Raw genomic sequence first — 16,934 nt, forward strand, 5'->3', positions numbered from 1 at the left:
ATTTCATTTGCTTATATTAAAGATAATGCGATTCCTCAGCTTCCTCTGTCAGGGCTAAAAGACAGGATTTCTCTACTATATACATGTAGGGGTCTATCCTTTGGGTTAAGTCTAGTGCCACAAATAATTGCTTCTTGTGTTTATGCTCAACAAAACCCCACTTTGGGTTTCTGCCTATCAACAACATAACAAAGTTATGCCAACATTAACCCTGTCACCTTGAATGCATTACCCATTTTGTTTTGTTGTTGTTGTTTTGGTTTTTTTTTTGAGACAGAATCTCACTCTCGCCTAGGTGGAGTGCAGTGTGCGATCTCGGCTCACTGCAACCTTCCCCTGCCGGGTTCAAGCAATTCTCCTGTCTCAGCCTCCTGAGTTGCTGGAACCACAGGTGCCTGCCACCACGCCCAGCTAATTTTTGTATTTTTCGTAGAGACGGGGTTTCACCATGCTGGTCAGCCTGGCTTCGAACTCCTGACCTCGTGATCCACGCCCCTCAGCCACCTAAACTGCTGGGATTACAGGCGTGAGCCACTGTGCCTGGCCCGCATTACCCATTTTTTAGGGGATGCCACACAGTGACCTGAGAGCATTCCACTTTGAATGTACATTTTATCTGAACCTCTCTAAAACTTTTTTCCCCCAAAGACAGAGTCTAGTCCTGTTGCCCAGGCTGGAGTACAGTGGTATAATCATTGCTAACTGTAGCCTTCAATTCCTGGGCTCAAGTGATTCTTCCACCTTAGCCTCCAAAAGTGTTGAGATTACAGGTGTGAGCCACTGTGCCCAATTCTCTTCTTAGAATTGTAGAATAAGGACAATTCAGGGAATAGGAACAATTTCCAAAAACAGGGCAACCTTTAAAAATTTTCTTAGTTTCAAATATTTTCATTTGATCCTTAAAGCAAAATGATAAAGTACACAAAGTAATACCACAATTTTACAGGTATGGAAACTAAGGCTCAAAGTTACATAGAGAATTTGCTCTCAACACATGGTTAGCTGAGGAGTCAAGTCAAGACTCTGTTGAATTGTGACCCCCCCAAAAGATGTGTTGAAGTCCTAACCTCTGGTGCCCATAAATTTGACCCTACTTGGAAATAGGGTCTTTGGAGATATAATCAAGTTAAGATGAGGTCATTGGAGTGACCCTAATTTGATGATTAGTGTCCTTATAAGGAGAGGCACGTGGAGGTAGAGACCCATAGAGAGAATACCATGCGACAGGTAGAGATTAAATGGCTACAACTGCAAACTATGGAACGACTGGGGCTATCAAAAGCTGAAAAAGTCAAGGAAGGATCCTCCCCTAGAGAATTCAGAGGCAGCATGGCTCTGCTGATACTCTGATTTTTCCAGAGGTGATAGAAAACAAATTTCTTTTTTAAGAACTTAAAAACTTTTAATATGTTTGATCAAGTTTGTGGTACTTTGTTACAGCAGTCCTAGGAAACTATAATACAGACTCTAATGCAGATCTGCTGGTTCCAAGGCTGGTGTTTTTCCCTCTTCAAACTCTGCTATCCCAATTAATTTCAATTCAGCTAGAATTTACGGTTATATTGGATTTACAGGAAAAAGTTAAAGTGGGAGTACAGAAGTTTTTAAAGGAACTTTTCTAGTAAATGTGAGACAATACATTCCCATGCTTTCTGTATACACATTAACACACATGGTCACTGATGTTTGTCAGGAAGATTCTACAGAACTTTACAGGCACCCAAGATTTTAAGAACACTTTCTGGTTTTCTTTATTAAGACAAGAAATTAGATTTCTACCTTTTGGAGAATGTCCGCAGCAAAAACCTAGTAACAAGCAAGGTCTTACTCTATAGGTTGTCTTGTTAGCAACAGTGGTCAGCAGATGAGACTCCTAACATTTCTGTTTTGAATGATTCAGGTGTGTACTGGGAGCTACAGAACTAGTTTTCACCTATGGTACTACATTCCAATCCCCAAGGAAATGTCCCTCATGGTATTCTGTAGTAGGCAAGGATGAATGATTACAACACACTGCTTACAAGGCAAAAAGCCTTCTTCACAGAAATCCAGCTGGGCAGATTGGCTGACAGAGGAGGCACTGCCAATATTCACAATTAACACACCAAGAGAGTAAAAAAACTACAACAAAACCAAAAAACAAAACCAAAACGAAGCCTAAAAGCAGCCACTAGTTCTTAAATACAATAAAAGGCTTTTTCTAATACTTATTATGCAAATATCTAAAAGCAACAGTGTTCCCATTCAGAAGGATAAAAAGCACTCACAACAAGCCATCGTTTCCCTTCAGGCACTTAACTGATGTCAGACTTATTTAAAATTAGCCACTGCAAAAAACAACAAAAAGCAGCAGCCATTTTGCATTTTTAACCATATCCTCCATAAACAAAACTGGCAGTCCTCCTTTAAAAAAAAGTCCTAATACCAGTCAAGAAACCAACAAAACTTGGCCAGGAGCAGTGGCTCATGCCTATAATCCCAGTCCTTTGGGAAGCCAAGGTAGGAGGACTGCTTGAGGTCAGTTCAAGACCAGTCTGATGTACCCTCGCTCTACAAAAAATTAAAAATTAGCCAGGCATGGTGGTATGTGCCTGCAGTCTTTGCTACTCTGGAGGCTGAGGCTACAGTGAGTCATGATCATGCCACTGCACTCCAGCCTGGGTGACAGAGTGAGACCCTGTCTCAAAAAAAAAAAAAAAAAAAAAGGCCGGGCGCAGTGGCTCAAGCCTGTAATCCCAGCACTTTGGGAGGCCGAGACGGGCAGATCACGAGGTCAGGAGATCGAGACCATCCTGGCTGACACGGTAAAACCCCGTCTCTACTTTAAAAAATACAAAAAACTAGCCGGGCGAGGTGGCGGCGCCTGTAGTCCCAGCTACTCGGGAGGCTGAGGCAGGAGAATGGCGTGAACCTGGGAGGCGGAGCTTGCAGTGAGCTGAGATCAGGCCACTGCACTCCAGCCTGGGCGGCACAGCGAGACTCCGTCTCAAAAAAAAAAAAAAAAAAAAAAAGAATAAAACAAAACAAAACAAAAACAAAAAAGAAACCAACAAAACTTTTAATACGCTTAATTTTAAAATTAAATGCCCAAAGGTAATACTCTGTATTTTTCATATTGCTTTTGGGAAAATAGGCAGATTGATATGTGATCAGTGGGAATTTTTCACATAAAGAAATAATAAGATGACAACAACCCTTCTCACTCGCAAAGAGCTTCAAAAATACCTAAACTGCCATATAAACATTCATTTAATAAGTGTTATTTCATACCACAATGACTTTCAAAAGAAAACTGAAATTATAATTGTGTTCATGCTTAGTAACATAATAGCTGTGTATTGCAACTATAGAATGAGTTTATGAACTACTGGCTTAGCAATGGACATTTGAATTTACATAAAGCACCAGTAAGAGAAAGCAGGAGTCCCCTTTCCAGACACACTAGCAATCTGTACCAAGTAATGAAACAGTAAGACCATGAGGAAGCACAGAAGAGAAACAAAAGGAAAACCACAAGGACCTAGAATTTACCAGGAAGTTAAACATCTAGGAAGATGCACTAATGTAGAACAACATACTAAAGACAGCTACAATGTTAGGTATTAAACAGAAAAATATAATATCCATTGTTAAACAATTCCATGAAAATATCTAAAAAATACAGAAAAATGACCCAGCACACACACGCGCGCACACACACACACACACAAAAGGAGAAAAAGGGATGTGTACAGGAATTCATAAGTTCAAAGCTACAGCACAGTCTACTAAATTAAAGCCATAATGACAATTTCCTTAAGAACTGAATCAAGTCTGAGCTAAGGTGTTAGCTGCTTCCTCACAAACAAGCACTAATGCAGTGCTTACAGTAACGTAGATAAAATGTAAAACACACAACACACTGGAATGTCTCACTAAATGGCAACAAGACAAACATATCTGAGAGGGCTAGGGTTCTCTCAAAAATGTTAACTTGATTTAACAGTAATCAGGCAAGAAACCAAGAGCTACAAGCTGTTGGTAAGTAACAGCTCTCAAAACAAACACTTCAAAGAGCAAGGAAGAACTTTTGGGAATAGCTGTAGAACTGAGATTTGATTAAAAGATTCCATTTTGATGGAATTTCATTTTTCATTTTAACTACCATTTACTTTATCCCATACAAAGAGATGGATGATCTCTGCCCTCAATGATTTTTTAATCCAACTGGAAAAAAGGGACAAAACAATGAAAGAACAATTAAAAGGTAATTCATTAAGAAAAATTATTTTGGTTTCAGCTAGCATTCTATGGACAAAATTAATCCAAGAGACTGGCTGAGAATCATTAAACATTAAAGCCTGAGAAAAAGCTCATCTAATTCAAAGATAAACAGTTTAATTTTTTCAAAAACCAAAGAGAGTCTCACTATGTTGCCCAGGTTGGTCTGGAACTCCTTGCACTTAAGCGATCCTCCTGCCTGAGCCTCCCAAAGTGCTAGTATTATAGACATGAGCCACTGCGTTTGGCCAACAGTTTAATTTTTAATTATTAAAAATGTTCAATCATGAAGTTAAAGCTGTCTTCAATCCTCAGGTGAGCCATCTAATGTTTTAGCTCACCATAACTATTAGCCAACAAATCAAACCAATTTTAAACACCACTGTAAGTTATTATAATGGTTACAAGTAAGTGAAATGAGAGATTAAGGAGGGGCAGAGTAAGTTATATGATGAAAAAGATAAGTTTACAAGGTGATTCATTTACTTAACAAAAAATATACAAAAACTATTACATGTCAGGCACCGTTCCAGGAACTAAGGACAGAGAAGTAAGCATGCCAGAGAAGCCTGCCTTCATGAAGCTTTTAATTTAGTAAAGAAGGCCCTTGCTAGATTGGATGGATGCCAGGTAGTCACAAGGTCTGTAAGAAAAAATAATGCAGAATAAGGAAAAGAATTCCAGATCTCATAAGGATGTGAAAGGGACACGAGACGACTGAAGACTGGACAAAGAGTAAACCCACTTTATGGCAGGTGAAGGACTTTTGGAAAAGACAAATAACAGCAGAACACTGGATACTTATTGAGAATTGTAAAAGTATGGAATCGAAGACTTGAATATTCCGTTAACTCATTATTATTCTTATAAATAGGGAGGCTTCATGAGGTAGTTACAAAATGGAAGGAAAGCTGAGAAAAGGCTTTAAATTTTCAGTTATATTTAGATTAACCTCCTTAGGCTGGGCACAGTGGCTCACACCTGTAATTCCAACACTCTGGGAGGCCCAGGAAGGCAGATCACTTGAGGCCAGGAGTTTGAGACCAGCCTGGCCAACATGGTGAAACCCTGTCTCTTCTAAAAATTAGCTGGGCGTGGTGGCGTGTGCCTATAATCCCAACTGCTGGGGAGGCTGAGGCACGAGTTTCAACACAGGAGGCAGAGGTTGCAGTGAGCTGAAATCGCACCACTGCACTCCAGCCTGGGGGACACAGAGAGACTCTGTCACCCACACACAAAAAAAGATTCACCTCCCTAAATGTTTGAGTATGGAGAGAGGTGCTACAAATACTGCCTACAAAAGATTATTCCAGTATTTACAAAATGGATTAAATTGGGGAGGCAAAGAACATGAGTGACTATTGCAAAACCAGCGTGAATAAAGAGGTTCCAACATTGGGTGAAAGCTGTAGAATGCAAGGAGAAGGGTGGGTCTAATTACAGCAGAGAAACAATTAGTGGGACTTTGTGATTAGACACATGGAGAACAAAGGAGTTATAAAGAATTAAAAGTAACATTAACAAATTTAAGATTCTGACTTTCAAATGATTCAAATGACTATGCAGAGAGACCAAAGCTTCTTTGAGCCATTTCATTGCCGCCTGATTTTATTTTTGTAGTTATCAATTTGCTTCCTTCATTTGCTTTTTCAGTAATACTTAAGTACTCATTTCAAATTTTATCTTTCAACTAGAAACTTACTACCCTAATGTTCTCATTCACTTCTCTTCTGATATAAAGTAGTTAGGAAAAGATATTTCTGTCCCTGTTTCTTTTCATGCACAAGGAAATTCTGGCATTTTTCTGGTTTCTGCGAAAGGGTTATGTGGGTTTTAGAAGGCAACAGGACATAAAACTTGGGTTAAGAGCAGATGCTTGGTGGGTGCGGTGGCTCACACTTGTAATCCCAGCACTTTGGGAGGCTGAGGCAGGTGAACTGCTAGAGCTCAGGAGTTCAAGAACAGCCTGGGTAACATGGCAAAATTCCATCTCTAAAAAAAATACAAAAATTAGCCAGGCGTGGTGGCGCACACCTGTAATCTCAGCTACTCAGGAGGCCAAGGTGGGAGGATGGCTTGAACCTGAGAGGTGGAGATTTCAGTGAGCCAAGACTGCACCACTGTACTCTAGTCTGGGTGAAAGAGCAAGACCCTGTCTCAAAAAACAAAACAAAAACAGAGCAGATGCTGGGTGACAAGCAATTTTTTTTTTTTTTTTTGAGATGGAGTTTAGCTCTTGTCACCCAGCCTGGAGTGCAACGGCATGATCTAGGCTCACAACAACCTCTGCCTCCCAGGTTCAAGCAATTCTCCTGCCTCAGCCTCCTGAGTAGCTGGGATTCCAGGCATGCACCACCATGCCCAGAAAATTTTTGTATTTTTAGTAGAGACAGGGTTTCACCATGTTGGTCAGGCTGGTCTTGAACTCCTGACCTCAGGTGATCTACTCACCTTGGCCTCCCAAAGTGCTGGATTACAGGTGTGAGCCACCGCGCCTGGCCAACAATTTTTTAAAGGTAGAGTTTTGCCAACATTTAAAAAAAAATGTTTAGTTTTTCAAAAGCAAAACTCATACACAATGTTTCAAGATTGAAGGTTATTACCCAAAACTGTAGAGGATATTCTTTACAACTACAGTAGTTACATCCTGAATGTGTAAATGCTTACACATTTACCAGAAAAAACAAAGGAGCGTGTAGACTGTTCACTGCTGACAAAAGAAGATGGTGCTACCGTATTGGCCATTAAGGGCTCAGTCCCACTAGCAGAGAGACTGTGGTATAAATGAGCACTGGACTACGAATAGGAGATACCTGGGGATAAATTGATTTCACCACTTAATTAGCTGAAGAACCTTTCCAAATCTGTCTTCTTCACCTATAAAATGTGATGGTGAGAGCAGACCTATCTACCTTAAAGAATCCGGTGACATAATGTATGTAAAAGTAATTGGAAATTGTATGGTAGTATCCAAGCTTAAGGTAGCAATATATTCTGACAACAGCCTGCAAATCAAGATGCAGAGGGGGTGAAGGGTTTAACTACATATCAGGAAAAAAGCTTCTGTAGTCAAAGGTCCCTAATAAGTCATTAGCATGGACTATAGCTTTAAAAAAATTACTTAAATACATTTAGGTTTCTATCACTTAGTCTTCTGTAGCAAAAAAAAAAAATAGTAATTTTTAAAGTAAATGATACGTATCTGAAGTTAAATGTACAAATAACAAAATAAAAAACAAAAGGACATGAAAAAGACATAATCATTTATCAAGAAAACATCTACAACAGATAGGGATATCATCAATATACTTCTTAAAAGATTATCAAGTTAAACCAGTAATCAGATTACTGCTGGTAAAAGTTCAATAGTAGTTACTATAAATACTGTAAAGAGTCTATTTTATAAAAACAAATACATAAAAAGTAACTGACTTATAAAAGTAATGACTCTGTCAATTATCCTGACTCCAAGTTATTTTCTATTTTCACTGTAAATACTTAACTGATTAAAGAACAAGGAGGAAGTCATTTTAACATGGACAAAGGGCGGGGTAAAAAAAGAGACATGCTGCTAAATGTATTAATTGCAACCAACATGAATTTTACCGCTTAATCAGAACTAAATTCACTACCCACTCTTAGCCAACAGAGGTATCAATTTATTAAGAGATGCAATATTCAAAAAGGCTGAAAAATGAAAGGACTGCCTATGCTTCACTAGTCTATGAAATACAGTCCACTATTTCACCTTCTGTGGTTTCAGTTACCCGAAGTGAACCGTGGTCTGAAAATAGGTAAGTAGAGGATATTAAGATAGCTCAAGAGAGATAAAGACAGAGAGGGAGAGAGCAAGCATGTCCGTGAGCAAGGGCACACATTAACAAAACTTTTATTACAGTATACTGTTACTGTTCTATTATTCATTATTATTAATCTCTTATTGTGCTTAATTTATAAATTAACCTTTATCAGAGGTATATATGTATAGCATATATATGGTTCAGTACTATCTCATTTTCAGGCATCCACTGTGGGTCTTGGAACATAACCCCAAAGAGAAGAGGGGACTACTGTGTATACAGACTAGATTCAAATTGGATCAAATAAACTAATTTTGGCAATGTAAGACGGTATGGTTTGGCAAATGTAATATATATGCATTCAAGTGGAAGGGGAATAACAAGTCCACTAACCAAATGTTCATTCAAATGTTTTCAAATAAGCATTAAACACATACAGTAACCAATCAGTTGGCATTAGAAACCATTTAAGAAAAGGAGGAGTGTTCTAACGATTGCATATAATTAACTACTTCTAAATGCCAAACAGTATGGGCAGAGCCACAGACACAGAAGGATAAACCATCCTATCACTTCACAAGGGCCTCATCCCAGAGTATGCCACCAGAGAAGTGAATAACAAAGGAATTTCCTATGTCTTCTAACCATAATGAGTAAAACCTTAAAAAAAGAAAACACACACACACACACACAAACCCACATTCTTCTAATGCAACAATAATGGGATAAAAAACAATGTATATTTATGGCATATTTTCAGGAACTGGGAGAGAAAACCCTTAGAAACACGTGAAGAGGAAAGTCTCTGTAGATTAAACAATCTAGTTTAGCATGACATTTCAAGCTTTTTGATTCCTTTTTTGGGTTTGTTTTTGAAAACAATCCTCGGTGGCAGAAAGTTATCTAATGAAAAAATAACAGTCAAAACTTTCTGGAGAGTTGCCAAGAGTTTCACAAGCATCTCAAGGGCAACACACCCTGCTGTAGCATCATTCTTGCCATTAGCCAAGGAACTAAAGCTCTGAGTTAATGGTTTGGAGGGTTCACAAAGGATAGTACACCAGAATCATGAAGAGCTAGTAGGCTCCTTAATCTCAGAAAAATCATCCTTTGGATCCACCAACTATAAGTTACCAAGAATTTTCTGTCTTTTAGTATTTGCTATCTACTTATCCTTTCCCTCCAAATAATCAATATTCCTAAAGCTCTTATATAAGAAAGATATGAAGCAAGCAATATCCATAATGAAGGGGGAAAGTGCTAGTAACTTGTTTCTCAAGTTGTACAAAAGGGTGTTATAGTATCATATTCCTTCCAAATCAAGCACATTACCACAGCTGCATGTAGTCTGTAATACCTGTGCTCCTGATACAGGGCCAAAGGGGTTTGGTGGTCTCATGACAGGCTGGCTGTATATTAAGGTTGGTTGCGTCATTACAGGGACACTTCCCATTTGTGGAGGCTAAAAAACAGAAAATTATCAAGTTAAAAGATATTGACTCCCATCTTCCTTATTGTGACTCAGTAAATAACAATGACAACAGGGATGACAGGTCCTAGTACCTTTGCTTGACTCGAAGGGTAACTTCCTCTGAACATAAGTAAGACTAACAGCTACAAACTTTCAAGAGTATTTTTTTTTCTTTTGGTATGTAAAGCCTTTAACATGCTCATTTTAAAAATGTGGTAACAAAGCCTAACTTTTTCTATTCGACGAGTAGCAAAATTTAAACTTTATTCTAGTACAACAGATAAAATGATTCAGACTAAGAGCTTCCAAATTTATCAGGTTTAGACATCAAGAAAACTTAAGACTCTGTCTTTGCTGCTAAGATATTTCAAAGTAAATTGCCTTTGTATAACAAATCAAGTTCTTATACCATTATGCAAGTGATCACAACTGAAGACAGTTGATTCTCTGAATAAGCCTGCTCTAGTTCTTCCATTTTATTTCACATAAGAATCAAGAAAAGAGCTTAAATTACACACCAGAGGTTAACTCTTTCTTGAGTAACTGAAAACAGAATCTCAACCAAATATGTTTCTTTAAAAATTACTACTACAGGGTATAAAATTAACCTAGTAAGTGACATTACCTAGTGTAAAAATAATGCACATACAGACTACTGCTTTGGTTAAAATGCAACGCTCTAAAATCTTTCAAGAAGTTCTATTTATTGTTTCAAGTAGACTACTATTTGCATTTAGAGCTTCATTTTAAGTTTATGGCCTGAGTTTCTCAGCAGACTTTTCTTTTTTTTGAGATGGAGTTTTGCTCTGTTGCCCAGACTGGAGTACAGTGGCATGATCTCAGCTCACTGTGACCTCTGCCTCCCGGGTTCAAGCGATTCTCCTGCCCCAGCCTCCCGAGTAGCTGGAATTACAGGTGTGTGCCACCATACCCAGCTAATTTTTGTATTTTTAGTAGAGATGGAGTTTCACCATATTGGTCAGGCTGGTCTTGAACTCCCAACCTCAGGTGATCCACCTACCGTGGCCTCCAAAGTGCTGGGATTAGAGGCGTAAGCCAACACGCCCAGCCTCAGCAGACATTTTAATGCAATGACTGTGAAAAAAAGCTGTGAAACTTCTCCACATGTATAAAAGGAGTTACTTCCATATCATATACATAAAGAAGTAACATAACAGGCACAATAGTAATACTAAGGGACATGGCACTGCCTTCTACCAGGAACAGTTCCTCAAATACACACCGGTGGGTTGAAGCTACTAGCACCATTTCTTATTTAAGTGAGTCTCTATATACTGAGAGTTGGGAAAGTAAGGGCAATCTAAAATGCACATTGTGGCATTTTGAAAGGTTAAGACTGTTTTTGTACTGTAATAACCACCGTCACAGGAAAATTTCTCTAGCCTTTATCAGACTAAATTTACCTCTATACAATTCAAGTGTTAATCCTTCCCATGCCCTACAATATTAGGTTATAAGATCTCACTGGTATTTAATATATGGTCACAGCAACAGAGGCTCAGAATTAACATGAATGTTTGAAATATAAAAGGCCAGCAAAGTTATGAGGAGAAAAATAAACCAAGTAATACTATGAACATTAATGCATAAGATCTCTTGTATAATGATTATAATCTAGACACGCTTATGAAACCAATGCTATGGTTCTACTGCGTTAAGCACTAGGGCTAGGTGTACGAGGAGCACTAAATTCATTTTTAGGTTAAACTGTAATAAAAGCATATTACATATGAATCAATATTTTTTCCAAAAGCTGTATCTGGGAAAATACTTACAATTCCATATCCTATCATGCCTGTTGGTGTAGTAGCAGGATAGGCCATTACAGGGGGTGCCTAACATAGTGAAAGGAAAAATAAACAAGAAAGTATAACTCATGTGTGTCAACTGAGTTCAAGGAATTAGTAGCTGTAGTTCCACTAAAAAGAATTGCTAAGACAGCTGTGAGTAAGTGACACTTGTGATCATTAAGAACTGTCAATTAATGGTCAGTGAAAAAAAGTGTCCTGAAATTAGCAGAAAAGCAGACTTATTAGAAGGAAAAATATACCACTTAAACTTAGATACAGCAGTGATCTAAGATTTCATCATGCTTTTTACAGCTTTAAAAATCTTTAGATTTAAAAAAGTATCTTAAATAGTTCTAAATAGTTGTAAAATTTAAAGCCTATCACTATCATAAAAAATGTTTACCCAGAAAAAGTATTATTGAATGTTTTCTTACTTAGGTACCTGATTGCTTTAGCATTCAAAGAAAAAAAAAGTGAAGATCTCCAATCAATCAATAACCTGATCTTCCAAAAAGTTAGTTTCTAAGTATCTTACTCACTCTTTTCAAAGAACTCCAAAGGTTTCAAACTACTATTGAGTATGACTATTTCTATGAACCATAGTTCTTATATAAAGTATATATGTTAGCTTTCTAATTTATTCCAAAAATTATTTAAGAGGAACAATCAATTAGGTCAGTTCATGCTTTCATGTTTAAAAGAACCATCTACCACTACGATGTTTAAGTTCCCCTCTTCCTACTACTTTGATTATCTGTAAACATAAAATTTGAGAACAGAATCATTTTAGATATAGTTGCTGTCTTAACAACATTTCCTGTGTGTGTTTCTCATAATGAAAACTGAAATTGAATAAAGGTGAAAGACCAATAACACTGCTAAAACATAAAATAACTGAAATTATATGGCAATTTGAACATATGCATGGAGAAATTAAATGAAGTATAACTTTAAAAAAAAAAACCACTAAAGTGAACAGTTCTAAGTTTAGTATTTGGGTGAGCGTGTAGGGCTTACTGGTCTCTCCCTACTTAAAAACCAAGATCTGCAAGAGCAGTAGACAAACTGCCAAGAAGAGCAGAAGCCTGTAAGATTTCATGCAGTTGTTATTTTAAACATTACCACAATCAACATTTCCCTTCATTCAGAAGTCATCAAGTGCATAGTGGCAGCACAGATACACACACAGACACCCAGCCATCTGGCAGCAAATGGCGGAATATTAAGCAAGAAAAAAAATTGGTATTTCCCATGCCACCATCAGAATCAATTCTGCAACACACCCATGAAATCAGTAGATGCTAGGAAGAATTTCTGGCACATTGAAAATCTGAATGTGAAAACAATAGCTGAAAGGTTATGAGATTCTGCTACAGCAGTGGTTAATAGCATGCCAATTTATTGCAAAAAGGCTCGTTTTTGGTCACTTACGTATTGTGGAAAATGCATGCCATTCTGTTTTTCCCAGGGAGAACAATTACATAATGCAATAACACTGGATTAGAACAAGTACTTACACAACAGAAAATACACAGAGAGCATTTTAGTTCACATGTACATTCACTAACTACCTAAAATCCCTTGTATTTCCAGTATCTAATGAAAGAACATCTATACTAAAACACTATCAAGGTTGACAAGGGAACTGTAGTCTTTGGCCTCATCTCTTTATATAAAAAATAGTTTACTGATTACAAGTATCATTAAAACATCAATTCTATCAATAGTGTCAATAGTGCAAAATTCTGGGCATCCCATAAACAGGGCTGTACCAGATGTTTACCACAAAAAAAAAACAAGCACTAATTAAAATAATTTGTAGTATAATATTCATTTTAATAAAATTCCAATGAATTTGTGTTAAATTAAAAAAACACTGAAAAACCTTGACAGTGTTTAAGGATTAATAAAAAGGTTAGAAATGTAAAGAAATGTCCAAAGCAGCAGTTTATCTTAAGTAGTGAATCACATTATCAGCCCCAAACATTAGGCATTAAAAAGAAAACTCCATAAAATACATACAAATATTTTAGCATTGATACACATTACCATACATAACACAGCAAGATAAAGACTGTTATCAACTTAAATACAAATTCCACAGGACTAAATACCTATTACATTTTAGTAGTCAGTCTTAAGTGCTATCTATGAACTCCTAATATTTCATATAGATTAATACTAACTTCAGAAAATATTCATTATATTTTAATAGTAGCATTGGTATTTATATCATTCCTCATACATCATCAATGTCATAATTCACACATGAGATCATAAAATCCACTACTCTAAACTCCTACCATACCCTAGTCGATGAGGTGTGTTATAGTGGGAAGAAGAATGGATTCAGACTCAAAGAGATGGATGTCAACTTAAAACTGCTTTTCAACTGCTTTGCATTTAGGGGGAAAAAAATCTTTAAAAGTGGGGTGATACATGCTCCAATTCCCTCAAGTGAGCAACATTTACAGGTTTAAGATTGTGTATTTGTGTGTATAAAAATCTAAACTACTTAAATGCAAAGTTTTAAAATCATTGATGGTAGTCTGGGCGTGGTGGCTCACGTCTGTAACCCCAGCCCTCTGGGAGGCTGAGGTGGACGGATCGCTTAAGGTCAGGAGTTCAAGACCAGCCTGGCCAGCATGAGGAAACCCCATCTCTACTAAAACTAAAAAAATTAGCTGGGCATGGTGGTGGGCACCTATAATCCCAGCTACTTGTAGGCTGAGGCAGGAGAATCACTTGAACCTGGGAGGCAGAGGTTGCTGTGAGCTGAGGTCGCACCACTGTACTCTAGTCTGGGCGAAAGAGCAAGACTCCATCTCAAAAAAAAAAAAAAAAAAAAAAAAATAATAATAATAGCTGGGCACGGTGGCTCAAGCATATAATCCCAGCACTTTGGGAGGCTGAGACGGGCGGATCACGAGGTCAGGAGATTGAGACCAGCCTGGCTAACACGGTGAAACCCCATCTCTACTAAAAAAATACAAAAAACTAGCTGGGCGAGGTGGCGAGCACTTGTAGTCCCAGCTACTCAGGAGGCTGAGGCAGGAGAATGGCGTAAACCCAGGAGGCGGAGCTTGCAGTAAGCTGAGATCTGGCTACTGCACTCCAGTCTGGGCAACAGAGCGAGACTCCGTCTCAAAAAAATAAAAAATAAAAATAATAATAATAATAATAATAAAATTAGTGATGGCAGTGAACACTATCTATAAAAACAAAAAATAACTGCCTTAAAAAGGTAGCTAAATCTCAATATTACTTTCCATTTATTAAGTCTTAAACTATATAATAAAATGCACAAATTTTTACAAACATACTATTTTTAGCTCAGTCCTACTAATTTTAACATATCATTAACCCATGGAAAACAGGGCAGTGCTCTGGAAGTGGCTGTAAGGGCAACAGAGGCCTCTAACAGTAATAGGATGGCTCTTAGTAATGTGTAGCCCGTGTAATCAAAACACAGCTACTAGTCTACTGTCAGGAGAATGAATGCTTCAAACTTTTCCACAAGAAGGAGTTTTCTTTGACAAAAATTTGTTGGTTGGTAAGACAGAAACTGGCCTAGGGCAGGAAAATAGCCACAAAGCTATTCTGGGTCTACCATATCTTACAGCAATTAAAAACATGCTAAAACCTCTTCATTACTAGATGCTAATTATTTAATTAGAAAATACAGTTAATCCTCATTATCCATGGATTCCGTATTTGCAAATTCACCTACCTGATAAACTTTGTGACACCAAAAAGCAACACTCCTGGTGCTTTCCAGGCCATTCATGCTCATTTGCAGAGTGGCAAAAATTTGATTCATCCAATACAGTTCACTTCCAGCTGAGATGGAACAAAGGACGCTCTGCCTTGGTTCAGCTCTCAGACCAGACCAGAGGATAGAGAAGGAGGATGGGGAGTCCATCATACTGCAAGAAACTCTGACTCTGGGGCCAGCTGGACAGGGCTAAAATTCCAACTCTGGCACCAGTTAGTGCGACAGCCTTAAGCAAGTCACTTAACACTTCTGAACTTTATTTCCTCTTTCGCAAAATAAAGAAAATAGAATATACTAGAATGAGGTTTTCTAAAAGGAACATCTATGTGACATATACATATATGTATGTATTTCCCCTAGCAAGGGTTCAGTGTTCACTAATTCAGTGTTTGGAGTGACTTTAAATACTTAACTGCCACAAATAATGAGAATCAACTGTATAAGTTATATGACATATATATAATTATCAAATATATTGTCATATATATAAATTACATGACAAAACCCAAGCAAGTATAGTTTCTTTACCAATAATGAAACCAGAAGATTTTATATTTTAGAAGAATAAATAAAAAATTTGAGGTCAGTAATATAGAGTAGTGACTAAGGACATATGTTCTATAGTTAGGCTGCCTAGGTTCTAAAAATGCAACTAATCATTTAAGATCTCTGTGATCCTGAGCACATTACTTAATAACTCTGTGCCTCCACTTCCTCATCTGTAAAATGGGGATAATAATAGTTACTAACACATTAATAGAATTATCAAAAATAAAACATTAGTATTTACTGGAATGAACTCTGGCACAAAGTAACCCTTAAATACTTGGTAGCCACTAAAATATATCCAGTAAACATAGGCAACCAGCTTCCTTTAAAAGAAATACAAATTTCTTACACTTCTAAACTCAGTAACAATCTATTTATGCCTATCACTTTAAAAACATTTTCATGTTACATATTTAACTAAATTATTCAAGTGTTAGTATATCAGAAGCTTCTTCAACTCACCACTGTTGCAGCATTCCAAGCAGTTGTTGGTGCAACTTTTGGTTGCCAGTTAGATCCTCCAGTTAACTTCTTTTCACCTGGTTGACTCCAATTTACATCACTTTAAATAAACATAAGTGAGAATATTAAATGTCTCTAATTATAAAGTTTCCTTAACTATCTAAGTATATTGAACAGAGTAAGATACAGACTTTAGGCTGGGTGTGGTGGCTCACGCCTGTAATCCCAGCAATATGGGAGGCCAAGGTGGGCAAATCACTTGAGGTCAGGAATTCGAGATCAGCCTGGGCAACATGGTGAAATCCCATCTCTACTAAAAATACAAAAATTAGGCAGGCATGGTGGCCCGTGCCTGTAATCCCAGCTACTAGGGAGGCTGAGGCAGGAGAATTGCCTGAACCCAGGCAGTGGAGGTTGCAGGAAGCCAAGACAGCGCCACTGCACTCCAGCCTGGGCAACGGAGCGAGACTCTGTTAAAAAAAAAAAAAAAAAAAAAAAAAAAAAAAAAAAAAAGCTGGATGTGGTGCCTCAGGCCTGTAATCCCAGCACTTTGGGAGGTCGAGGCTGGTGGATCACGAGGTCAGGAGATCGAGACCAACCTGGCTAACACGGTGAAACCCTGTCTCTACTAAAAATACAAAAAAATTAGCTGGACATGGTGGCAGGTGCCTGTAGTCCCAGCTACTTGAGAGGCTGAGGCAGGAGAATGGTGTGAACCCGGGAGGCAGAGCTTGCAGTGGGCCGAGATTGCGCCACCGAACTCCAGCCTGGGTAACAGAGCGAGACTCTGTGTCCAAAAAAAAAAA

General features: G+C 37.8%; 1 protein-coding gene across 16 annotated transcripts in view; it reads right to left on the reverse strand.

Annotated features, from left to right (window-relative positions):
• PICALM (phosphatidylinositol binding clathrin assembly protein) overlaps nt 1-16,934 on the reverse strand; it is a 113,146-nt gene that overhangs the window by 7,798 nt on the left and 88,414 nt on the right. For 9 of the 16 annotated variants that reach the window (XM_050755839.1, XM_050755838.1, XM_050755830.1 and 6 more), the window contains 4 exons: nt 16,129-16,228; nt 12,774-12,797; nt 11,328-11,387; nt 9,418-9,522 (listed from right to left, as the gene is read on the reverse strand). In XM_050755839.1, the coding sequence (XP_050611796.1) occupies nt 9,418-9,522; nt 11,328-11,387; nt 12,774-12,797; nt 16,129-16,228 (289 nt within the window). The remainder of the gene's footprint in view (nt 1-9,417; nt 9,523-11,327; nt 11,388-12,773; nt 12,798-16,128; nt 16,229-16,934) is intronic. The other 7 variants (XM_050755833.1, XM_050755840.1, XM_050755832.1 and 4 more) reach the window with 1 other exon arrangement.

Source organism: Macaca thibetana, chromosome 14 (assembly GCF_024542745.1).
Source record: "Macaca thibetana thibetana isolate TM-01 chromosome 14, ASM2454274v1, whole genome shotgun sequence".
NCBI classification, from domain to species: Eukaryota; Metazoa; Chordata; class Mammalia; order Primates; family Cercopithecidae; genus Macaca; species Macaca thibetana.